The 25,592-nt window shown below is 45.4% G+C and overlaps 1 protein-coding gene across 1 annotated transcript in view; it reads left to right on the top strand.

The window, feature by feature from the left end:
* Nucleotides 1–25,592, top strand: part of ERN1 (endoplasmic reticulum to nucleus signaling 1) — a 164,255-nt gene that overhangs the window by 81,798 nt on the left and 56,865 nt on the right. The window contains exons 3-5 of the mRNA XM_030208417.1: nucleotides 7,619–7,652; nucleotides 13,234–13,306; nucleotides 17,594–17,666. Coding sequence (XP_030064277.1) covers nucleotides 7,619–7,652; nucleotides 13,234–13,306; nucleotides 17,594–17,666 — 180 coding nt within the window. The remainder of the gene's footprint in view (nucleotides 1–7,618; nucleotides 7,653–13,233; nucleotides 13,307–17,593; nucleotides 17,667–25,592) is intronic.

Below are 25,592 nucleotides of genomic sequence, written 5' to 3'. Positions count from 1 at the left end.
TACTGTACTGTTTTACTGTTTTGGGATCTTGCCAGGTACTTGTGACCTGAATTGGCCACTGTTGGAAACAGGATGTTGGGCTTGATGAACCTTTAATCTGTCCCAGTATGGCATACTTATTACAAATTGTTTGCGCTAACAGAATTCATTAAAACCTCTTTTTTTTTTTTTTTTTCTGGTGACTTTAGTCACCTTTTCCCAAAATTGTCACATATAAAACAGTGGGGGTTTTTTCTTGCCCTTATTCTTTATTATTGTGCACTGATTAGTCGGTGACCGTTTGCAGCGGCGTAGCGAGGCCAGCTGACATCCGGGGTGGGTCGCCGCTGCGCCCCCCCCGGTGCAGCACGGCGCACCCCCTCCCCCGGCGCACGCAACCCCCCCACCCCTGGAGTGCATCTTTACCGCTGGCGCTCCGCCCCGCCGAGTGCACGTCATCTCTGGGAACTGCGTCAGCTCCGTTGGTTCCCTGCTTTCTCTGCCCCGGAACAGGAAGTAACCTGTTCCGGGGCAGAGAGAGCAGGTAACCAGCAGCGCCGACACCCCCCCAGTGCGTGCACCCGGGGCGGACCCCCCCCCCCCCTTCCTACGCCACTGACCATTTGGAAAGTTGCTTTAGGGTGCTACTTGGCCACTGTCCCGTAGGAGAGGTGCTTTAGGAGGTCAGCAGACAAATCTTGACAGCCTGCATGGTGGACTATATGAAAGATGGGAGCTGGTCACAGCAGAGGGGCTCCAGAAACTTTTTCTTTTCAAGTTCAGACTGCCTGCTTTGTCATTGGGGACTCACAAGGGTAAAGAACGTCAAAGACAGTTGAGAGTCTGAGGGTGTCTAAGAAAGCAGCGTCCGCAGAGTGACAGTTGACTGGCGGCTGCTTCTCTCTCTCTCTCTCTCTCTGTCCCTGCTGTTTCCTGTCTGATATTTGAGCCCTCTTGTTATGTGCCATTGAAGCTGGAGTCTGTGTTTGTCAACCTGGCTCTTTCCTTACTCTTGCATCATTGTTGCCAGTGTAACACGTGTGTGAGCTGAAAAGACTCATGTGAAAGACAAACAAGAGTTAGTTTGCAATTGTAGCTTAATTTAGCTCTACCTATTTCACTTCTCCCAAATGAATTGCATTTATTGGGGTTACTGGAAAACACTGTACTTATGGTGATACCAGTGGGCAGCCTCAGGGCTGAATACAGCAGTGTGGGTGGTGGTGGTGGGATAATGTAGCAGTGGGGGGCATGTAAGGCAGCATTTTGTGGGGGGAGACATGTGAGGGGGTAATGCAGCAGTGTGGGGGGAGTCACTTGAGGGGGTAACAGTGTGGGAGGAGACACGTGAGGGGTAATGCAGCTGCATGGGTGGACATGTGAGGGGGTAATGTAGCTGCGTGGGGGGGGACACGTGAGGGGGTAATGCAGCAGCGTGGGGGGAGACACTTGAGGGGGTAACAGTGTGGGAGGAGACATGTGAGGGGGTAATGCAGCAGCATGGGGGGGAGACGTGAGGGGGTAATGTAGCTGCATAGGGGGACACGTGAGGGGGTAATGCAGCAGCGTGGGGGAGACACGTGATGAGGTAATGCAGCAGTATAGGGGGGGACACGTGAGGGGGTAATGCAGCAGCATGGGGGGACATGTGAGGGGGTAATGCAGCTGCGTGGGGGGACACGTGAGGGGGTTAATGTAGCTGCGTATCTATGATCATTTACAGAAGCTCTGCGCAAGCCTAACTGCAAGGGGGTGTATGTATCTGGTTATGCTAGTATTCTGTTAAGAAATCTAGGCACCCCTCCCCCCCACACTGGTATAATTACCCCCATGGGGCAAATAAGCACCAAATGTTTAGCTTTGTTAGACGGGAAGAGTCGCCATCGCTGGTAGCGTGGACAGAGGGATTCTTCACTTAGCGTTAAGGTCATTCGTACCATCGGAAGTCAGAATTAAGTTCTAGTTGGTTACTTAAGTATTACTCACGGAAGACCCGAGAGTGAATGTAGGAACCATGTTAAATGTGCCTCTGATGATTTTCCTTTGACGTTAGGCCTCCATCCTGTTCAGCGTTTATTCTATATTGAATATGTTTCAATATATACTTTTTAAGTTTTTAAAAAAAGAAAGGGTTTTGGTTGCAGTGGTATTAGAGATTAGCTGGATTATTGTATATTAATTTTTTTAAACTTCAGATTAGAGGGGTTGATATTCAAAGTGATTCAACTAGCCAGAAACCGCTCCTGGCCAGTTAAATCATTTTTTTCATATTCAGCAGCGCTTAACCAGTTAATGCTGCTGAAAATGTCTGGTTAGTGTCGAACTTGAAACTGGCTATGTTGGGGGCGGAGTCAGCTTTTGGCCAGTTTGAGTGCTAAATATCGGCACTTATCTGCCAAGGGTAACCACATACATTGCCAGCCCAAGGTAAGATGCTGCCTGGGACGAAACTAAAATACCGCCCTCCTCCCCGGGCTGAGGGGCCGCTCCCACCCTCCCCCAAGATGCATTTACCTGTTTCATCACGTTCCAAACCCATCAGCGATTCCCATACACTGCTCTGCTGCCTGAGCCTCTGACAAAGCAGGAAGTTGCATCAGAGAGGCGGCCGCAGTAAAGGGAAGAGGCGGGTGCTGGCGGCAGGGTTAGCGTATGGGAATCGCTTCTGCTGCGGGGTTTGGAACGGGGTGACCGCTCCCCGAAGAGTAGGGAGATGCCTCCACTGAAGAAGGCCTAATGGTCAGGCCGCCCCTGACCACATAAATAGGACCATATAAAAGTCAGCCCTATCTTTGTTTCAACCATTTTTATTGATGACACTCAAAGTACTCACAGTAATGCTGAGCGTTGCCGGCTAAATATCGACCCTGTAGTGCTTTTAAAAATTTGATGCTGATGGGGGATAATTCTGAGACAAATACCGCCGACAACTGACTATATGGGAACTGTTTTAGTCTTTAAGGGTGTTGATGTTGGCAATAAAGCTTTACGACTCATGTAAGAGGCGGAGAAGCCAGATGAAGGGTCATAAGAAACAAGGCCCCTGTGCAGCAGGCCGTGCCTTTAATCTACTGTCTCATGATGAAGAGTTTTCTGATTATCAATACCCTGAACAGTATATCCTATGTGTGGTAGCACTGTATGAAGTTGGTGTCGTTCATAACTTGAGGGGGGTGGGGAGAGGGGATGGGAAGGGGGATAAAGCAAAAAATGTTAACAAGCTGACTTGAGTTATCACGTTGATATTTGGATTGATCTTCTTTCAGTATAAAGAATGTACAAGTTTCGTTGTTCTCAATAAAAAAGATTTAAACATAAAAAAAAAAAAAAAAAATTTGATGCTTTGACCAGGTTCATTGCAATAATACATACACCAGGGGCGTAGCCAGACCTCGCGGTGGGAGGGAGCTAGAGCCCAAGGTGGGGGGGGGGGCACATTTTAGTCTGCCACCCCAGTATCTTGCCACTCCCCATTACCTCGCCACTTCCCTTCACTGCCACAGTAGCAAATATCTTTGCTTGCAGGGGTCCCCAACTGAGCATGCTCAGTTTCACTTAAAAGAAAGTGCAGGACGTCAGGAGGAAGAAAGAACACAGGGCAGGGAATGTGGCGCGCCAGAGACCAGCGCTGAAGATGGCTTTGGCTGGTGGGGGTTGGGAACCCCTGCCAGCAAAACCAGGGGCTTGGATGAAATTTGGGGGGGGGGGGCCCAAGCCCCAAGCCCCTGTGGCCCCACCTAGCTACGTCACTGACATACACAAAAACATCAACATTTATCTTAAGATGATGAGATCCCTTAATTCACCTGAATTTTTGAAGAGAACTATATTGATGGCAAAGCGAGTAATTCTGCAATTGTGGTTGGCCACAGAGGGCCCAAGCATAGCACACTGGAGGTCAGCCATGATACACTGTTGCTCATTGGAGAAGGGCATAGCAGATCTGGCCTCCAAGAAAGGGGACCGTTTTTGCTAAATTTTGGTCACCATTCTGGGACTCTCTCACTCCGGTGACTTGAAGTAGGATCTTGAACTGTTAGTGTTTGGTTTGGGGGAGGAAGAGACGAGTTGGGGGGAGATGATGGGGGGAGGGAGGGGAGAGTGGTGGTAGGAGGAGGGGGGGAATGGTAAAAACACAAATCACTTGTTGGAAGCATATCTATGTACTGGTGATGTAGCTGTTTTTCTTTGTTTGCTTGTATATGGGTGTATTTGTGTGATAATAAAGATTTAAAGGGAAAAAAAAAAGGAACTTGTGCTCTTCTGAGTCTCATATGCAACATCTTCGAGTGCTTAGGGCTGGGTCAGTGTCAGTTGATGAGATTTTCTCATTTAGACACATATGTAAAACTGGTGGATCTGCATTTTTCTTCACTGACTTGATGAAGACGGAATAACTCTTGAAAGCTAGTCACACATATATTAAGTTAGTCCCCTCTGGGAACAGGAAAATACTTATTGAATGTAACTCGCTGAAAAGGCCGGAGCTAAATTACAGTCAACACCGTAAGATTTTATTTTTCCATATATTCGAGTGGAATAAAACAGCAAACCCACAGTTCATTCTTGATTAGAGCCAAAATGTCAACATTCACAGGGATCCAGAAAATATGCTAATGCACTTTTAATTCTTCTTTATTGCTTCTTTCGTTCCATTTTGCTATCTTTAGCATTCAGTCTTATAAATTCTGTGAGTGACCATTTTCTTGGCTGTTAAAAATTTATTCTTGGAGGAATTTGGTGCAAAAATGTTCAAATTCCTGCTCCGGGTATTGCAGAATTCTGCATTGCTTTTCAAAATATTGAACAGTGATAGTCCACGTGACTGTGTGAAAATGGTAAAGTATTTGAAACCTTTTAGTGTATCAAAATGTGCTCAGTCCGTGCCTGGTGCAACCATTACGTCCTCAGGGAGAATATGTGGTCATATCACAGTTGGAACCATCACTGCGCATTCGATGTTCCACCTCCCTAATGTATGTACGTACATCCAGACCAGATGTAAGGCCTTCACCATATAGTGGATAATGTAATAAACGACGTGAGAAAGAGTGGATGAATGTATGAGTATGTGTTTTTGAGCACCAACACGGGCACGCGATATCCTCAAGGGAAGTGTCTGTATTAATTTTTTGTGCATATTGTTTTGTACAACTCTGATTGGTTTGTGGTCAGTTACATTAGTGTCACTGAAGATGCATGTACCTCCATATATTTAGTATAAGATTGCGTTAGCAGGGTTTTGGCTGGGTAATGTTTCTTTTTGACAAATATAAAAATGTGTTCATCTAAGGCCTAGGCAAGAAGTGGATGGGCACCAAGTGTTCTCCCCCCCTACCAAAAAAATATCTCAGCTGGTGGGCAAATGCTTCGCTCCACCTTGACAATCTGCAGCAGGCATGTGCTGAAAACTGAGCATTCACAGGTACTAGTATCGTGGAGAGCAGCATTTTTGTTACCATCAGGGGGAAGTCTTCAGCTGGCAGAGCTTGGGATCCCCACCAGCTACCGCTAAACGTGTGCTACTGTTGGGTGGGCCTGAGCCCACCTGTGGCTACGCCATTGTTTCAATTCAACAGGGCTGGTTGAAATCAAGCCTGCTTGTGTTCAATTAGTTGAATATAATTATCGATTAAATTTGGTCAATCGGTTGACTGTGTAACTGCAGTTACTTTTTCACACGGCCGATGTATTATAACTTTGGGAAACTTTTACCAAACTGCGGTAAAAAGTAGCCTTAGCGCATTCCCCAGCACTAAGGCTATTTTTACTGCTGGAATAAAATGGCTGATTTTTTCAATTTTCAGTATGAAACCCATAAAATTGAGTATGAATTTCTAATTTCCCCATTAACACGTGCCCTTACCCTCCTACCCATTGTGTAGCCGGTAAGGGCTCACGCACTAAACATGCGCGAATCGGATAGTGCGCGGCAATGTAGCTCTGCTAACTGATTAGCCCTTCACCATATAGTGGATAATGTAATAAACGACGTGAGAAAGAGTGGATGAATGTATGAGTATGTGTTTTTGAGCACCAACACGGGCACGCGATATCCTCAAGGGAAGTGTCTGTATTAATTTTTTGTGCATATTGTTTTGTACAACTCTGATTGGTTTGTGGTCAGTTACATTAGTGTCACTGAAGATGCATGTACCTCCATATATTTAGTATAAGATTGCGTTAGCAGGGTTTTGGCTGGGTAATGTTTCTTTTTGACAAATATAAAAATGTGTTCATCTAAGGCCTAGGCAAGAAGTGGATGGGCACCAAGTGTTCTCCCCCCCTACCAAAAAAATATCTCAGCTGGTGGGCAAATGCTTCGCTCCACCTTGACAATCTGCAGCAGGCATGTGCTGAAAACTGAGCATTCACAGGTACTAGTATCGTGGAGAGCAGCATTTTTGTTACCATCAGGGGGAAGTCTTCAGCTGGCAGAGCTTGGGATCCCCACCAGCTACCGCTAAACGTGTGCTACTGTTGGGTGGGCCTGAGCCCACCTGTGGCTACGCCATTGTTTCAATTCAACAGGGCTGGTTGAAATCAAGCCTGCTTGTGTTCAATTAGTTGAATATAATTATCGATTAAATTTGGTCAATCGGTTGACTGTGTAACTGCAGTTACTTTTTCACACGGCCGATGTATTATAACTTTGGGAAACTTTTACCAAACTGCGGTAAAAAGTAGCCTTAGCGCATTCCCCAGCACTAAGGCTATTTTTACTGCTGGAATAAAATGGCTGATTTTTTCAATTTTCAGTATGAAACCCATAAAATTGAGTATGAATTTCTAATTTCCCCATTAACACGTGCCCTTACCCTCCTACCCATTGTGTAGCCGGTAAGGGCTCACGCACTAAACATGCGCGAATCGGATAGTGCGCGGCAATGTAGCTCTGCTAACTGATTAGCACAGAACACGCTCTCTCTCTTCCCGCTGTGCTAAAAATGTTATTTTTTTTAGCGCTGGGATACCATGTCCCTATCCAGAAATTACCGCAGGACACCTCGACGCACTCTGCGGTAAGCCGTTTTTTGCTGCAGTAAACGCACGTTGGTGCTTACCGCAGCATGGTAAAAGGGCACCTTTTGTTTCCTGAATAAATGAAGTAATAATTTTAGAACTTGTGTTAAGTGTTTACCCAGGTTCGCTTTGTCTAATATCAAATTTTGTTTAAAGATCAGAAACCGCTCAACGTGATATATATGTATGCAATAATAGGGGAAATCTGGTGGGTGGGGGGGGGGGGGGATGTTTTTCTCATCCCTGTAAATCTTTGCTGAGTTTCCTGGACATGAATTGCACCGTAGCTGGCAGCGTTAGCAGAAAGGTAGGAAAACTCGCGCTGTTCTAATGGGATATTAAATGTTAAAAGATTTAAAGTGGTAATTGACAACCTGTTTCCTGGATTAGTTTACAGTTCGTTCAGCATTTGCAGACTGTTTTGACATTTACAGTAGGCTGAAAATAAGGATCGAATTCTTCTTTCTCGTTTTAAATCTTTCAGCCTGACTCTTGGTTTGTGCCATTAGTGGAGACTGTGAAACATCAGCACTTCTAGGGTTAGTCTTAGTGCAGATTTCAGGATGTTTGATTTTATACAGTAAACATAACTTTCTTTCTTGTTTCTTTTGGGTAGATCCTGTACTGCAAGTCCCAACACACGTTGAAGAGTAAGTTTTGGTCTACCTGTGGTATGACCTTGCTTTTATGCATTTTTATTGTTGGAGTACCTGTGTATTTTGCAATTCAACTATGATAATACCGGAGATGGACTATTTCTGTAAACATGCTTCTGTGGGGGAGGGTTAGGGTTTCCAACTAGATTTAGATTTGCCTGACAGGATCGATCCAATCCTGGGTTTACCCGAAATGCATGCAGGGACTTGCAGCCTGGCTTTTCTTAAGGAATCTAATGGGGGAAATCGGAACCACAAGTCCTGCATGCATTGGGGTAAGCCCAAGATTGGATCAACCCTGTTGGGTGAATCTGGATCCAGTTGGCAACCCCTAGGGAGGGTGTATGATTTTCCATACCTCGCCTCCAAGGCCGGCCCAACCATTAGATGCCCTAGGCAAACCTTCAGCCTTGGGTTAAAGGCTAGAAATTTAACTAGAGGGGGCACAATTCCTCTTTCCTAAGAGTTTTCTTTTTGTTTTTATTTTTTTGTTACATTTGTACCCCGCACTTTCCCACTCATGGCAGGCTCAATGCGGCTTACATGGGGCAATGGAGGGTTAAGTGACTTGCCCAGAGTCACAAGGAGCTGCCTGTGCCTGAAGTGGGAATCAAACTCAGTTCCTCAGGACCAAAGTCCACCACCCTAACCACTAGGCCCCTCCTCCTCCACTGTTGCTACTATTTCAGATTCTACATGGAATGTTGCTATTCCACTAGCAATATTCCATGTAGAAGTCGGCCCTTGCAGATCACCAATGTGGCTGTGCAGGCTTCTCAGTTCCCCAGGACCAAAGTCCACCACCCTAACCACTAGGCCACTCCTCCACTGTTGCTACTATTTGAGATTCTACATGGAATGTTGCTATTCCACTAGCAACATTCCATGTAGAAGTCGGCCCTTGCAGATCACCAATGTGGCCGCGCAGGCTTCTGCTTCTGTGAGTCTGATGTCCTGCACATACGTGCAGGACGTCAGACTCACAGAAACAGAAGCCTGTGCAGCCTTCTACATGGAATGTTGCTAGTGGAATAGCAACATTCCATGTAGAATCTCCAATAGTAGCAACATTCCATGTAGAATCTCCAATAGTATCTATTTTATTTTTGTTACATTTGTACCCTGTGCTTTTCCCACTCATGGCAGGCTCAATGCGGCTTACATGGGGCAATGGAGGGTTAAGTGACTTGCCCAGAGTCACAAGGAGCTGCCTGTGCCTGAAGTGTGAATCAAACTCAGTTCCTCAGTTCCCCAGGACCAAAGTCCACCACCCTAACCACTAGGCCACTCCTCCACTGTTGCTACTATTTGAGATTCTACATGGAATGTTGCTATTCCACTAGCAACATTCCATGTAGAAGTCGGCCCTTGCAGATCACCAATGTGGCCGCGCGCAGGCTTCTGCTTCTGTGAGTCTGATGTCCTGCACATACGTGCAGGACGTCAGACTCACAGAAACAGAAGCCTGTGCAGCCTTCTACATGGAATGTTGCTAGTGGAATAGCAACATTCCATGTAGAATCTCCAATAGTAGCAACATTCCACGTAGAATCTCCAATAGTATCTATTTTATTTTTGTTACATTTGTACCCTGTGCTTTTCCCACTCATGGCAGGCTCAATGCGGCTTACATGGGGCAATGGAGGGTTAAGTGACTTGCCCAGAGTCACAAGGAGCTGCCTGTGCCCGAAGTGGGAATCGAACTCAGTTCCTCGGTTCCCCAGGACCAAAGTCCACCACCCTAACCACTAGGCCACTCCTCCACTCAACAATTGTGATCATCCTACAACAATCCTATAAAAACACATAATTGGATTTTACATTACATTATATTACGTTATACTTCTACAACACTAACACCACAAGATTCAAAGTGGTTGGTTTACAATGTTAAGAAATAACCTAGACAAACTCCTGGGGAGACCTATCAAACAAATTCCTTAAAACGGGAGGTCTTTAACTTTCTTTTAAAAAGAGAGAGAGTGGACAAAATATTGGAACATGGTTGCAGTTCTTTCCTGACTTCAGCAGCTTGGAATGCAAGAAGTGTTTCTTAAATCGTTTGACTCCCTTCAACGTAAGAGGAGCAGAAGGGGAACTGAGCATTGATCTTCTGGTTCTGTTAATAGATTGAAATGCCAAATGTACCCTGGACGTTCACCATTCAAAATCTTAAACAATATACATGAAAATTTGAAAGAAAAGAAATCCTTGCTTCAATTGGGCAACCGATCAAGCTCTCATATTTCTGCAGTGAAATAAGGGACCACCTTGTTTTGCCTGATGGTTTGCCCTCCTGACCTCGTATCACAATACCAACTGTTTAATTCACCCTAAGATTAACAGCAGCTTATTGTAGCAAAATTAATTTCTCATCCAGACTGTGCATGAATCTGAGGATGTAAGAGTCTGGGGCGAAGGATATACCATAAAGATGTTTTTCCTTCTTGGGCCAGGGCAATCCCACAAATTGGGTTTTCGCTGTTTCCTCAGCAGTTTCCCCTACTGTTTCTCCATTGGTTACTGCTCCATTTTCCATTCTCCTTTCTCAGATCACTTTTCTGTGAAACAGTTTTTTGGGGGGAGGCCTTAATTTCAGTGATTTGGTTTTAGCATTCTAACTTTTTTTTTTTTCTTTTAATTTTGCATTCTCAGGAAAAACCAGAAATCGCAAACAGGAAACTTACTAATACAAACAAAATCAGGCCCCAGTCCACTAAGGGGCCCTTTTACTAAGGCTTGCCGAAAAATGGCCTGCGCTGGTGTAGGCGTGTGTTTTGGACGCCTGCAGGTCCATTTTTCAGCACGCCTACAAAAAAGGCCCCCCCTTTTTTTTGTGTCCAAAAATGGACGTGCGGCAAAATTTAAAACCTTCGCATGTCCATTTTTGCCATGAGACCTTACCGCCACCCATTGACTTAGCAGTAAGGCCTCACTCATTAACCAGGTGGTAATCGTCCGCACGCGTACGCTGCTGATTACTGCCAGGTAAGCGCCACATGGTAGAAAATTTCTACTGTGTGTTTTGGACGTGTGTCAAAAACGGAATTACCGCCTGGGGTAGCTGGCCGGTAATTCCAATTTGATATGCATAGGTGCCTACGCCCCTTAGTAAAAGGGACCCCTACGTGAACAACATATAATTGAAAATAAAACCAAAACTTTACAAAGAAAATTACTTTTTCTTTATAAAGTCACTGATTTCATTAAAAAAATTGTTTAGTATACATTGGTTAAGAAATTAAATAAAGAATAAATGAGATACAATTGCAAAGATAAACAGTAAAATATATTTAAAAATGGAGCAATAAGCAAATACAAAATAAAACCAAAAATGAACGGTCCTAATTTTTGAGTAGCAACCCAAAGGAGAAATGCAGGTGACAATGAACAGAGGAATTTACCCCCAAAACATTCAGATCTTAACAGTTACTGCCTTGACCGTAACTGTTTTCCAGCAATGTAAAAAAAAAAAAAATCAGATAAGCCAAACTTTATAAGCTTTCTGTAGTATAAATAATTCCTTTCACACTCTTTAACACTCTAGGGATTCCAGAATGTGGGGACATTATGAGAGAAAAAAGCCTTTTTCTCATTATCAACATACTTTGCAGCAGATGCAGGGGGAATGCATAACAATCGTACCTGAAATATGACATGAGAGTTTATTTCCACAATCATTGTAATATCTCTCACTAGTCAAAACGGCAGTTATGCTCTTGCACAATTGAATGTAATCACAAAGAGGAAAAAGCCTCAGTTGACCCCTGCTAGTTCATATCAACATAGCAATTTGGGGTTACAGTGTCTTTCATAGGCATAAAAAAAAACTCTTTGCATTGTTAATGCCAAAAACATAAAATGCTCACTGCAAATCACTATCAAACACAGCTGTGCTTAGCTTATAAATCTTCCGACCACCACAACAGTCCAACTGAGGTCAGCGTTTCGTTTTCTGCTTCAGGGACATGCGGTAATTAATAAGCAGGAGCAAACATGTCAAAAATTCAGGGAGCTCTCTTTAATCCCACTCTCACAAATATTTTGGCAAATCTGTTCATAAATTCTTAAAAATCGAAGCCGGGATTTTAAACTTTATCCAGGCTTATATGGGCAACCGGTGAAGTTTTATACGTCTATACTACGCTCAACCACCTAAATTTTTGGAAAGCACTAAAGATAGACCTGTTCAGAAGAGCATACCCCACTGACCCAACATAAAAATACCGGTCACTTGCGACACAACATAACCAAAGACTGCAACGGGCATTACCTGACTCTTCTTCCCCCTTTCCCTCTTAAGTCCCCCCCCCCCCAACTGTTTCCTACCATACATATACCTCATTATACCACATTATCACTTTGTATTCATTCATACTATGTATTTGTTCATACCGTATTCGACTAACACCGTTAATGGTTATATGTAAGCCACATTGAGCCTGCAAAAGGTGGGAAAATGTGGGATACAAATGTAACAAATAATTATGAAGAGCAGGCTGAGCCCCAAAGGAATATAGACCACGTTATTCTGTACCTGTTGAAGGTTACCAAGTTTTTTTTTTAAAGTAAATCTAAATAAAGCAGATTTCGGTTGTCTTCACCTCATAAGAAGGCCCTGAATTATTGGTACAAGGTAATCCAAAGATAGATAAGACCATAAAGTAATCATCTGTCAATATGCTTTTGCATAGAGATTCTGGTTCACTCCTTGGGAAGGGGGGGGGGGGGAGGGGAGGAGCGGCAGAAGAGAAAGGGCAGGTATTTCAGGACAGGCCTGTTAATCCAAAAGAGCTCTGTTTTTCTGCGGGTTCAGTAAGAACCTGTTGATTATCATTCATCGATGCGGAAACACAAAACATGATGATAATTCCAGGGTTTTCTTATCTCAGTCCATAGCAAGGTCACATAGCAAGGTCTGGATTTCCCCCATATAAAACTGACATGTAAATCTTAAGTGCCCAATGATTCTGTCTATATATATTACACAAGAGTGGGGATAAAATAGAGCCCTGGAGAACGTCAGACTTCATAACCCCCAGGGTGTTGAGCCAACAAATCAAAATCCATGGTAAGATTCAAGGAGACCACCGCTGTATCAGAACCCCCCTACCTAAGTCTCTGCAAATCATTCACAGTTGTTAGAAGTGTAGTCTGATGGAAACAAATTCTGAGTCTTCTGCTCAGCTTTGATTGTTATACATTTTGTGTTCTTCCCAACCCCCACCAGAAAAATATCTGAGCTGGCGGGAAAAACGCTTCTTTCCACCTTGGCAGTCTGCAGTAGGCATGCGCTGAAAACTGAGCATGCGCAGGTGCCAGTATCCTGGAGAGCAGCGTGTTAATTACTATCAGGGGGGTGTCTTCAGCTGGCGGAGCTTGGGATCCCCACCGGCTACCGCTAAACGTGTACTACTGTTGGGTGGGCCTGAGCCCTAAGTGGGTGGGCCCAGGCCCACCTTTGGCTACGCCACTGGCAAGAACTCAAAGCGGTTACTTCAGTAGTGACAGTGCTGTGCTCATGAGCTAACACATTTATATGCCAGAATATTAATTCAGTCATTTTCACTTGTAGGCCAGCGTTTCTTCCAGATCCCAATGATGGCAGTTTATACACTCTTGGTGGCAAAAATAATGAAGGGTTGACGGTAAGGGTATATTTTGTATTTCCCTTTCAGTTCTTGTTAGCATAGTTTTTCTTAGAAATGTAAGCAGGACATGTGATATGTGTTGGATTCTATGAAACCTGTTTCATTTACAGACTAGTTGAAACAACCTTTAATTATACCACTAATACCATGAAATCCCCACAAAAGAGAATTAGGCTATTCTAACGTATGCAGCCCAGGCAGGCTATCTCAGTGTGTGAACTTGCCAGTAATATTTGATGGTCTGATCTGAATGAGGATTTAAATACCCTTCTCATCTGATCTTGCAGATAACCTGCTTATGTATGTCCGGGATCCTTCCCAAAGGTACCTAAGTGATGTATAAATGGTGTTTGTTACCTTCTGGGGACCTTTATCCATCAGTGTTTAAGGAAAGTGAGGTCAGCCGTCTTCAGGAGAGATTCCCTGCCGTGTTCCAGTGTCAAACCTAGGAACAGTCAGAGGAAAGATGAGTGACCCCCTTGTTTGTGTACAGTGGCGTACCGAGGGCGGGGCAGTGGGGGCGGTCCGCCCCGGGTGCACACTGCTGGAGGGGTGCAGAGAGCAGCTCTGTGGCTGTCGGCTACGCTGGTTCCCTGCTCCCTCTGCCCAAGAACAGGGAACCAGCGCGGCTGCTCTCAGCAGGTAAGAATGCACCGGGGGGGAGGGCTTGGGTGATACGCCGGGGGGGGGGGGGGGATGCCGCTGCACCCAGTGTGTGTGGGGGGGGGGGGGGGTGCCCAGTGGCGATCCGCTCCGGGTGACAGCTGACCAAGGATCGCCACTGTATGAGTAACACTCTAGGCCAGAGCTTCCCAAATTGTGGGTCATGATTACACATGGGCTCGTAGAACCCACATTTGGGGTCACAACAAGGATGGGCCCTCCCTAAGATGTCATTGGCTCATGCCTCCAAGGGGTTGCGTGCTTTCTATGGCCACTTGAATGGGCTCACAGCCACAGAAAGATGGATCAGTACCACTTCAGGCATTAACACTTAACCTGTCTATTAATAAATTGCATGTTATCAGTAAACCGCCCATCCTGAATGAGTCCCTGCTGCTGAGCAGTGCACTTCTCATACTGGTGACATGCCTTGCTAACCTGCGACCCATTACCCTTTGCTATGCACGGTCAGCAGGTCTACATTTGGCCAGAACTCTGCCAGTCTCTGTGGTCACAGCCTTAGGACACTGAACGTGGAGAAACTGAGATTTATGTGGGCTGAAGCCTCTTCACCCAGAGGTCCTTAAAACCCTCATGTAAGGGCAGTCGCTTTGTCATCAGCCTCACAGATGCAGCTCTGACAGGAAGTGGGAAATGAAACGAAAAATGCATTTCAGGTTCTTTTCTTAGTGGTCCCAGATACTTCTGGTATTTTCACTCATTTCTAAAATAGCAGTTCAGTGTTCACCTGTTTTCATCATACTGTGTCTTGATTTTGCTCAGTATGCTGGAGGTTTTCCAAAGTAGGGGGTGGGGAGCAGGGATGTTTCTCCCCCTTTCTCTGTATTTTTTTTTTTTTTTGTGTGTGTCCTAAGCTTTTTTCCTTCATTCCTTCTTTACTCTCCCTGGTGCTTCTGTAATTTACTTTGGTTCCTGCTGTGGAACACACTGCTTCTATAAGGTTCAGCTATCCGTGTGTTTCTGTACTATGTGTCAGGGTCGAAAAGCAGATGATGAGAACAAACTCCATACTCTAAAACAAGCACAACACAGTGGAGACGACAAGTGAGCCAATGATTCTCTAAAGTGCTTTAATAAATGTCTTCTCAAGATAGCAGCAACTCGGGTGGAAAGGCCACCTTCAGGAGCCTTGTAACATCTGTCCAGTGAAGATATAGGATAATACTTCATTTGGGACATAAAACAAACACTCCGAAAGGACATGCATAGCGGTTTCAGTTGAAATACACAACACTGTCAGAATGGTCTGATACCAATATGAGGCATCGGACCATTCTGACAGCGTTATGTATTTAAGAACATACTGAGTCAGACTTATGGTCCATCTAGCCTAGTATCCTGCTTCCGACAGTGGCCAGTCCAGGTCATAAGTACCTGGCAGAAACCCAGTTAGTAGCAACATTCCATGTAGAATCCCAAAGAGTAGCAACAGTCCATGTAGAACCCGAAAGAGTAGCAACAGTCCATGTAGAATCCCAAAGAGTAGCAACAGTCCATGTAGAACCCGAAAGAGTAGCAACAGTCCATGTAGAACCTCAAAGAGTAGCAACAGTCCATGTAGAACCTCAAAGAGTAGCAACAGTCCATGTAGAACCTCAAAGAGTAGCAACAGTCCATGTAGAATCCCAAAGAGTAGCAACAGTCCATGTAGAACCTCAAAGAGTAGCAACAGTCCATGTAGAATCCCAAAGAGTAGCAACAGTCCATGTAGAATCCCAAAGAGTAGCAACAGTCCATGTAGAACCCGAAAGAGTAGCAACAGTCCATGTAGAACCCGAAAGAGTAGCAACAGTCCATGTAGAATCTCAAAGGGTAGCAACAGTCCATGTAGAATCTCAAAGGGTAGCAACAGTCCATGTAGAACCTCAAAGAGTAGCAACAGTCCATGTAGAACCTCAAAGAGTAGCAACAGTCCATGTAGAATCCCAAAGGGTAGCAACAGTCCATGTAGAACCCCAAAGGGTAGCCACACTCCATGCTACCAGTCCCAGGGCAGGCAGTGGCTTCCCCCCTGTGTCCATCTCAATAACAGACAATGTACTTTTCCTCCAGGAACTTGTCCAAACCTGTTTTAAAAGCTAGATATGCTTACTGCTGTTACCGCATCCTCAGGCAACGAGTTCCAGAGCTTAACTATTCTTTTGAGTGAAAAAATATTTCCTCCTATTTGTTTTAAAAGTATTTCCGTGTAATTTCATTGAGTGTCCCCTGGTCTTTGTACTTTTTGAAAGAGTGAAAAATCGATTCTATGCCACTCAGGATTTTATAGACCTCAATCATATCCTCCCTCAGCTGTCTCTTTTCAAACTGAAACGGCTATGCATGTCCTTTCTATGTGTCGGGGCCAGCAACAGTCAATTTATACATTCCTGGGAAACAGGAAGAGCTCCAAAGGGTACTAAGGGCCTGTGGTGGTCAGCAGTGTTCTAAGGCAGTGGCCACCATGGATAGGATTTGACCCCGGATATTCAATGCTTGGAGTAATCTGGACATCAGCTTTGAATATCATAAGAGTGGCCATACTGGGTCAGACCAATGGTCCATCTAGCCCAGTATCCTGTTTTCCAAACGGTGGCCAAGCCAAGTCACAAGTACCTGGCAGAAACCCACATCGTGGCAACATTCCATGTAGAACCACAAACAATAGCAAGATTCTGGAATCCTAAAGAGTGACAAGATTCCATGTAAAATCCCAAAGAGTAGCAGCATGCCATTCTATGAATCCTGGGGCAAGCAGTGGCTTCCCCCATGTTTTACATAGAATACTGTAAGTTATGCATGTAAGTGCCATATGTAGGCTTGTGCACATACGTCTGCTATTCACATGACATAAGTGGGTGCACCTGCATGTGCCAGCTTAACTCTAGAACTCTATAATGGGATTACGTAGGAGCCAAACTTGTGGTGCCCAGTTAAAGATTTGTTCCTGAATGTTGTGTGTGAAACTGGCTTCTGAATTAGACCAATTCTGAACTGATTTTAGAGAGGAAAGATTCCATTTTCCTGTTCCAGTCACTGAGCCACCAAGTCTTAAAGATGAAAGGTACTATGAGCATGTTCCAGTTGCTGAACCGTGGAGTCCTGGACATGGAAGACTGTGTTCTGTTCTATCCATACTCTCACCATAATGTGTCACTAAGAAAAAAAAAAACCCACCCCATTTCAACCCTTCTTGGACTAGAGGCATTGCTGTCCTTTCTGTTCCAGAGGGAGGAAATGTTTTGAGGATCTCTCTTGGGACTGCCTTTTTTTTTTCTTCTTTTTTTAATGCTTCCTCTCTTGTTTGCAAGTGATCATCCTACCTCGAGAACCAGCCGTTTTCAGATCCTGATTGGTAGAGTTCCAAATGTGTCTTCAGAAGATTCGTACAGACAGTGCTGTTCAGTTCAAGCTACATTCATGTAGGGCACTGCCTCCTTGTTTCAATATTTACCGTTGGTAAACAAAGGAACAGTGTGAGAGTTTCCTTCATCTCAGCTATCCTTTTCCCTTTCAGCTATTGGCATTTTGGTGGTACAGAGCTGGCCACAGTCAAGTTTACTTTGTGTTGGTCGAGTTCTTTTGTGGTAATTTGAAGGCGACTGTTTTTTTGTCTTTCAGAAGCTACCGTTCACTATCCCTGAGCTTGTGCAGGCGTCTCCGTGTCGCAGCTCAGATGGCATTCTGTACATGGGTAACAAAACATTTTATATCCATGCATGTTATACAGAGAGTTAGCAAGCTACTCTAATCAATTATTGTACTGCCGTCGTCTACTATATTACACACACACTCTCATTTTCTCTCTCTCTTTTGATACAGAGAGAGAGAGAATGAAAGAGTGAGAGTATGAATGAACTTTGTTTTGTGTCAAACAGCAACAATGTATTAAGACTTGAATTAGTTCAGCATATCTCTGAAGGGAGTGAAGTGCAGGTCAGGGGTGTAGCCAGACCTCGAGGTGGGTGGGCACATTTTGGTCACCGCTGCCTTGCCGCCACCCACCCTCCGCTGCCCACTGCTATCGCTGTACACCAGCTGAAGCACTGCCGCCGTAAATATGTTGGCTGGTGGGGTCCCCAACCCCTGCCAGCTGAAGACTTAGCCCTGCTCTCTCTTCCCCTCACGTCCGGCATGCTCTGTTTCGGTTTTCGTTGATTGTTTTCGGATGGATTATCAACGAAAACCGAGGTACCACTGTACTGACAATGAAGCAATGAAAAAAAAGAGGGTTTCAAGACTGGTTTAAGGCTTTCTGCTGGCATTTTCTTGAACCACCGCCTGGTAAAATGCTGCTGAGGATATGATGATGAGTTGAAAGGTTTCTCTGGTATTTTCGGGCAATCCCACCTTCCTGTGCTACAGTGTGAGATAAACGTGAGAGGGAGAGAGGAACAATCGGGAAGGGGTTCATGAAGATGCCCAGCAGATAGCCTGAAACATCTTTTATTACTGCTCCCAAAATGTGAAAAAAAAAACAACCTATACACCTGTATGTGGGAGGAAGTATATGAGTATATTGGGGAGTGGTGTAGCCACAGCTGGTCGTGTCCCCCCCCCCCCCCCCCCCCCCCCCCCCACACTTTGATCTGAAGCCCACCCCAAATTCTGGCACTGTTGTTAGCTGATGGGGGTCCTCCGGCCAGGTCACTCCCCTATTTGCTGCAGCCAGTGGCACTGTCCACACATTGCCACTGAGCCTCCCCCTCCCCACCCACCCCCCAGTGTAGGCTCCATTTTTGTGCATGCTTGAAAACTAAGCATGGGCAGGAGGGAAGAGGCCGTCGGGCCATCAGCGAGTGGACAGTGCCGCCAGCTGCAGCAAGTTAGGAAATGACCTGTTCTGCTTGCCAGAGGACTTCAGCTGGTGAGGCTTGGGGGATCTCCGCCAGCTCACATATGTGTTATTTGTTGGGGGGTCACTGGTGCAATTTTGTGACCACCCACTTTGGGCTCAGGCCCACCCAAAATAATATGTTTCGATATGCTACTGGGAGAGATGTTACAAGTTAGTAATGTAAGTATGATGCATCTCCTTGAAGTAATTAAGAAAACCTGGTTTGGAGTGGAGAGTGGCCTAGTGGTTAGGGTGGTGGACTTTGGTCCTGAGGAACTGAGTTCGATTCCCGGCACAGGCAGCTCCTTGTGATTCTGGGCAAGTCACTTAACCCTCCATTGCCCCATGTAAGCCGCATTGAGCCTGCCATGAGTGGGAAAGCGCAGGGTACAAATGTAACAAAAATAAAATAGATACTATTGGAGATTCTACATGGAGTGTTGCTACTATTGGAGATTCTACATGGAATGTTGCTATTCCACTAGCAACATTCCATGTAGAATCTCAAATAGTAGCAACAGTGGAGGAGTGGCCTAGTGGTTAGGGTGGTGGACTTTGGTCCTGAGGAACTGAGTTGGATTCCCACTTCAGGCACAGGCAGCTCCTTGTGACTCTGGGCAAGTCACTTAACCCTCCATTGCCCCATGTAAGCTGCATTGATCCTGCCATGAGTGGGAAAGCGCAGGGTACAAATGTAACAAAAAAAAAAAAATTTAGGCAGAATAACTGGTAATGAAATGTAGAGAATCCTGTACTGTAATATTTATTTATTTATTACATTTGTGCCCCGCGCTTTCCCAGATGTTGCAGGCTCAATGCGGCTTACGTAGTAAATACAATGACAGAGTCTGGAGAAGAATATTACAAATTGTAGTAAACGAGTAGTTGTATGCTCGAAACATCCCCTGCCACTACTTCCATTGAAAGCACACTCCAAGAGCGTCTCCGCCTCTCGGAGTTCTGGAAGAGCCCGCCTGCGTACGAAATCTGAGATTTGGTGAAAACATCTTAAGTAGCTTAATATGCTACTTAGATCCGTGCAGTGCTGTACAGATAAACCTAACAGTCCCTTCTCTTCAGAGTTTATAATCTGATCAGCTAAGGTGCTTGTTCTATCTGATTGAGATCTGTCCACTCTGGAGGATTATAATGTTTTGTGCTACACGCTTAGGCTTATTTGAAGTGATAAAAATAACATGGGACGTTCTTTGAAATGAACTACAGGCAGATCTAAAACATATTAAACTTTTGTGCTCAATAGACAAGGCTCTGAGTTTTTTGATTGATGGAAAAGCAGTGGCGTAGCAAGGGGGGGCAGGAGGGGCGGTCCGCCCCGGGTGTCAGCTCAGGGGGGGTGCTCCCTGCCAGCTCCCCCCCTCGGCGAATCGACACCCCACCCCCTACCCAACCATCTCCCGCATCCTACCTTTAAAAAGAATATCGGGAGGTGAGGCGCAACACCTCGCGCCTGCCCTGCACGTAAAAGAAATGTGGACTGTCGGGTCTTCCCTCGCTCTGTCTGTCCCACCCTTCACTGACGCAACTTCCTATTTCCTCAAGGGCGGGGACAGACAGAGCGAGAGAAGGCCCGACGGTCCACATTTCTTTTACGTGCAGGGCAGGCGCGAGGCGCTGCACCTCGCCTCCCGATATTCTTTTTAAAGGTAGGGGGGTGCCATCGTGCTGCACCCGGGGGGGGGGGGGTGCAATGGCGAACCGCCCCGCTCCGGGTGGCAGCCCCCCCCTGCTACGCCACTGTGGAAAAGTTTTGGCTTTTGATGCAAAACCAAAACAGGAAAATCACCGCACTTCTCCTAGAGAAGGGGCTGCTGGCCAGGGTTTATATGAAGAACTTAGGTCTGTCATGCATTGGTCTCTAAGAAGAGAAATGGTAATGCAGTGTAACGGTTAGAGCTCAGAGCTGCAAACCTGGAGAAACCAGTCTGATTGTTCAGGTCTGTCTGATCTAATTTAAATTGTAAACTTCCAGGGGTAACCACCTGAAACATCTTGTATAGTGCTACATGCACTCCCAGTGGTATAAATATTCTAATTTTAAAACCAGGGGGTTTTGAGCAAGCAGGTGACAGGAATACTGTGTAAACTTCATTACTACTTAACATTTCTAGAGCGCTACTAGGGTTACGCAGCGCTGTACAGATTAACAAAAAAGGACAGTCCCTGCTCCAAGGAGCTTACAATCTAATGGGCGAAATGTCAAGTAGGGGCAGTCCAGATTTCCTGAATAGAGGTAAAGTGGTTAGGTGCCGAAGGCGACATTGAAGAGGTGGGCTTTGAGCAAGGCTTTGAAGATGGGCAGGGAGGGGGGCCTGGCGTATGGGCTCAGGGAGTTTATTCCAGGCATGAGGCGAGGCAGAAAGGGCGGAGCCTGGAGTTGGCGGTGGTGGAGAAGGGTACTGACAGGAGGGATTTGTGTGTGTCTTGTTTAAATTTGTGTGTGTCTTGTTTAAATAACATTAGAAAAAGTCCTGAACAGCTTTTACTGTGGGAACCTGGGTGCAGACTAGACAGTGGTTTTTGTTTCCCTGGGTGGATATACTTCCGGGCTACCCCTATAGAGGTAGCAGAGGGGTTTGTACCGGGTCACAGTGACCCTAGGTACTGGGGCTGGGTGGCTCAAGGTTGTCACATTTGGGTCACTTAACAGAAGAGGGGGCACCTACTTCTGTTCGCAGAGTTGGAAGAAGAATTTGGCCTGACCCAGAGAGATCAGATATGTTTTCACCAAATCTCAGATTTCGTACGCAGGCGGGCTCTTGCAGAACTCCGAGAGGCGGAGATGCTCTTGGAGTGTGCTTTAAATGGAAGCAGTGGCAGGGGATGTTTCGAGCTTTCATTCAACTGAAGGCGCTTTGGGAGGGGGAGGGTATGGGAGAAAATCTTTAAAAGGTTATTAAGTGTCTGTGGCTAGTATCATGATGGAAAATGGCTATAAAATGCTTTACATGTGGTATTATACTCCAGACCACCTTCATACCATTTACTACCCTTCTTCCTCTGATTTATGTTGGCCTGGTTGTGGGGCATGGGCTACTTTTCTTAGTATCTGGTGGTCCTGCCCAGTTACTGGACAAAGGTGCTTGGCTTGGTTACAGAGATTCTGGGTCTCTCCTTGCCACCCTCAATGGGATGTGGATTGCTGACCATTAAACCTCCAGGGTTGCTGGACAAGCTCTGCAAACTGGCTTTTTCCATCCTTGCAGCAGTCCGAATAGTCTAGGTGGCGACCTGGAAGCAAACTACTCTATTCACACGCCAACAACTTCGGCTAAAAGTAGACTATGGGGCTAATTTTCACAGCAGTTAGACTTACAAAATTACATAGAGGGGCATAATCGAAACAGTGGGCCGGCGCCGCAAACAGCGGTCCCGAACCGTATTATCGAAAAAGATGGCTGGCCATCTTTCGTTTTGATAATACGGTTGGGGCCGGCCAAATGTCAGAGATGGCCGGCATTGGTTTTCGCCGATAATGGAAACCGAGGCCGGCCATCTGAAACCTGGCCAAATCCAAGGCATTTGGTCGTGGGAGGAGCCAGCATTTGTAGTGCAGTGGTCCCTCTCACATGCCAGGACACCAGCTGGGCACCCTAGGGGCACTGCAGTGGACTTCAAAAATTGCTCCTAGATGCATACCTCCCTTACCTTGGGTGCTGAGCCCCCCCAAAACCCACTCCCCACAACTGTACACCACTACCATAGCCCTTAGGGGTGAAGGTACATGTGGGTACAGTGGGTTTGGGGGGGGGGGCTCAACACTTGCCACCACAAGTGTAACAGGTAGGGGGGGGATGGACCTGGGTCCACCTGGCTGAAGTGCACTGCACCCACTAAAACTGCTCCAGGGACCTGCATACTGCTTTGATGGAGCTGGGTATGACATTTGAGACTGGCAAAAAAATGTTTTTAATTTTTTTTTTTTTAGGGTGGGAGGGGATTGGTGACCACTGGGGGAGTTACGGGGTGGTCGTCCCCGATTCCCTCCGGTGGTCATCTGGTCAGTTTGGACACTTTTTTGAAGCTTGGTCCTGAAAATAAATGGACCAAGTGAAGCCGGCGAAGTGCTCGTCAGAGACGGCCTTCTTTTTTTCCATTATCAGCCGAAGCCAGCCATCTCGTAACCACGCCCCCCGTCCCGCCTTCCATACCCTGCCGAAACGCCCCCTTGAAGGTTGGCCTGCCCTGCGATGGAAAGCAGTTGAAGCCGGCGAAAATCGGCTTTCGATTATACCGATTTCAACGGCTTCAGGAGATGGCCGGCCTTCTCGTTTGAAAATAAGCAGGATAGTAACCTATAGAGCTTTGTAAGTCTAAGTGGTTTGAAAATACTCCTCTGTCTGCCATATGTCTAAATTGACTGCCTAACGACGCAACCAAGTAAAAAATGTCATCAAAGTTTGGAAGCCGTTTACCACCTGATGATCAGAGCATGGGGATGAGTGTCTTTGATTTTTTTTTCCTTTGATGATTTTTGATCTCGGCCAGCTGTACCCACCTAGAGCTCCTATTTCAGGGGTGGAGGGGTTGGGGGCTGGGGTTTGAGCATACTTTGCAGTGCCTGGGTTACCTGTTGTATTGTACCAAGGAGCGATGGTATGGCACGTTTAATCGTTATTTGTTGCAATTGCTGTGCGGCTCTGTTGATTTTGGGACACAAAATAAATAATAAAAAAAAAAGGAGGAAGAAAAAGTCCTGAAGTAACGTCCTCAGTCCCTTAAGGTAGCACCGCTGCTGAGCCAAAAAACTTGTTTCCCAGATGTCATGTGCAGGTGCTCAGTAGCTGTAGACATTGCCGTTTCCCATCAGAGAGCCAAATGCCTGATCTGTGAGTTCTGGAGGCATGACGGCCTTCTTTCTCTTCTTGCACTTTAGATACAATAATGGAAATGTATACAAAAATGTAAAAAAAAAAAAAAAAGGGATTGTATAATACTCTGAAAGCAACAGTACTGGGCCCTTGTAATTTAATACATTCACCATTCAAAACAGAAGGAAAAAGAGGTCAGCTCCTTGTGAAAGTAAACTGGCGGCAAACGCCATCAAAAGAATATCTTTTAATCCTAATCATCGTTCAGCCTCAAATCACCTCCATGCTAGAAATGATTCTATAATTATGTCCAAAATGATTATATAAGTCTATACAGCGGATTATTTTGGGGTAGATATTCAAAGGGATTTAAGCAGGCAAAAGAGGTTCCTGCCGGCTTTAAACCACGATCAGTGGGCCAGGAGGGGATATTCAGTAGCAGTTATAACCATGGTACTGGCCAGTTAATGTCTAGGCAGAGTCAGGGCAAACCCCGTAGATAATGTGGGACCCAGTGATATCCACTGCCGGTGCCCACCTCACCTAACCAGAGACGGATCCACATAAAAAAATGATCCTAACTTTGTTCGGTACCAGCACTCTCATAACTTCTGGGTCCACAGAGAACCTGGATATTCAATTCTGCTGCCCAGACATGGCTCAGCATTAAGTATCCGGGTCTGATTGAGCCCATGGCTGTTACCGACTTTAAAACTGCTGACGGGTGCAGGCTGAATATCCAGGTGGGTTTTTTGTTTTTTGGTCTTTCTGCAGTTTATTCAGAAATATCAGGCTTCACATTTTCACAATCCCGCCCACCTCCCCTTGGCGTTGTTTTCTTCGTAATTTGTTTCTTTTTTATGCTATTGTATTAAACTGAAGAAACGCGGAGACGCCGTGGGCAGGAAGGTGCTCCGCGCATGTGCCCCAGAAGGCTCTGAATTTTTTTCTTTGCTGGCTAACTTGCCAGTTCCCAGGTGACGCGGATCGTCTACCCACTTGCGAGAATGTGAAGCCTGCTGTCCTCGGAGAATATGCATTTACCCCTCATCCCCCCTCCCCATAAAAAAAAGTCCAAAGTCGTATGTAACAGCAGGAATTTATTTATTAAAATTTCTAGCTCGCCTATAACCTAAATAGGTTACAAGCATAAAACACACATAATATAATCAACGCTACATCATTCACATATCATCACTAATATAAAGCTATACATTGCATTGCTCCTTCACTATTCCTCCAAAACATTAAACCAGACATACTCTTAATACTGCTGACACCATGGCAGCACCAGCCCGTCTACCTTCAACTATAACATTAAAACTGAACGTAACACTGTACTCCTTAGACATTAAAAAATTACCTGAACAAATAAAAGCGTTTTTAACAACCTCTTAAACTGCGCTCTGTTCTTACATTGATTTATTTATTGCATTTGTATCCCACATTTTCCCACCTTTTTGCGGGTTCAGTGTGGCTTACAATATGAGTTGAATGTTGGAAATACAATTGTTACAGATAGTTATGGATTATATTATGCAGGGTTATGCGGAACAATTGAGGTGTCGTTAAGGGATGTAATAATGGAACATAGGCATTGCAACTTTGGAAGGAAACAATGGGAGCTTAGGGGCGATAGAAATGCAGAGATCCCGGTAAGGCACTCCATAATAATGGACCGGTCACAGAAAATGCAGTCGATCTAGTATCCGCATAATGCACTTTTTTCTAAAGATAATCTCATTGCTGTCTCTAATCTCAACTGACAAAGTAGGGAGAAGATACCAGAACACTGTAGCATGCAAGGTTTGAGGAATCATAGATAATACCGTAAACTGCACTCTGATTGAGGGAGTAGCAGAGAACAGAAATCTAGGTTGAATCAAACTGCACAAGGGCAGAGAGTGATAGATAATGTCTCTTCCCTTCATGTTTGTCCTGGATGAGGACATAA

Source organism: Microcaecilia unicolor, chromosome 6, assembly GCF_901765095.1.
Source record: "Microcaecilia unicolor chromosome 6, aMicUni1.1, whole genome shotgun sequence".
Lineage (NCBI taxonomy): Eukaryota > Metazoa > Chordata > Amphibia > Gymnophiona > Siphonopidae > Microcaecilia > Microcaecilia unicolor.
Note: the sequence above shows the minus strand (reverse complement) of the source record. Positions and strands in the feature narration are given on the sequence as shown.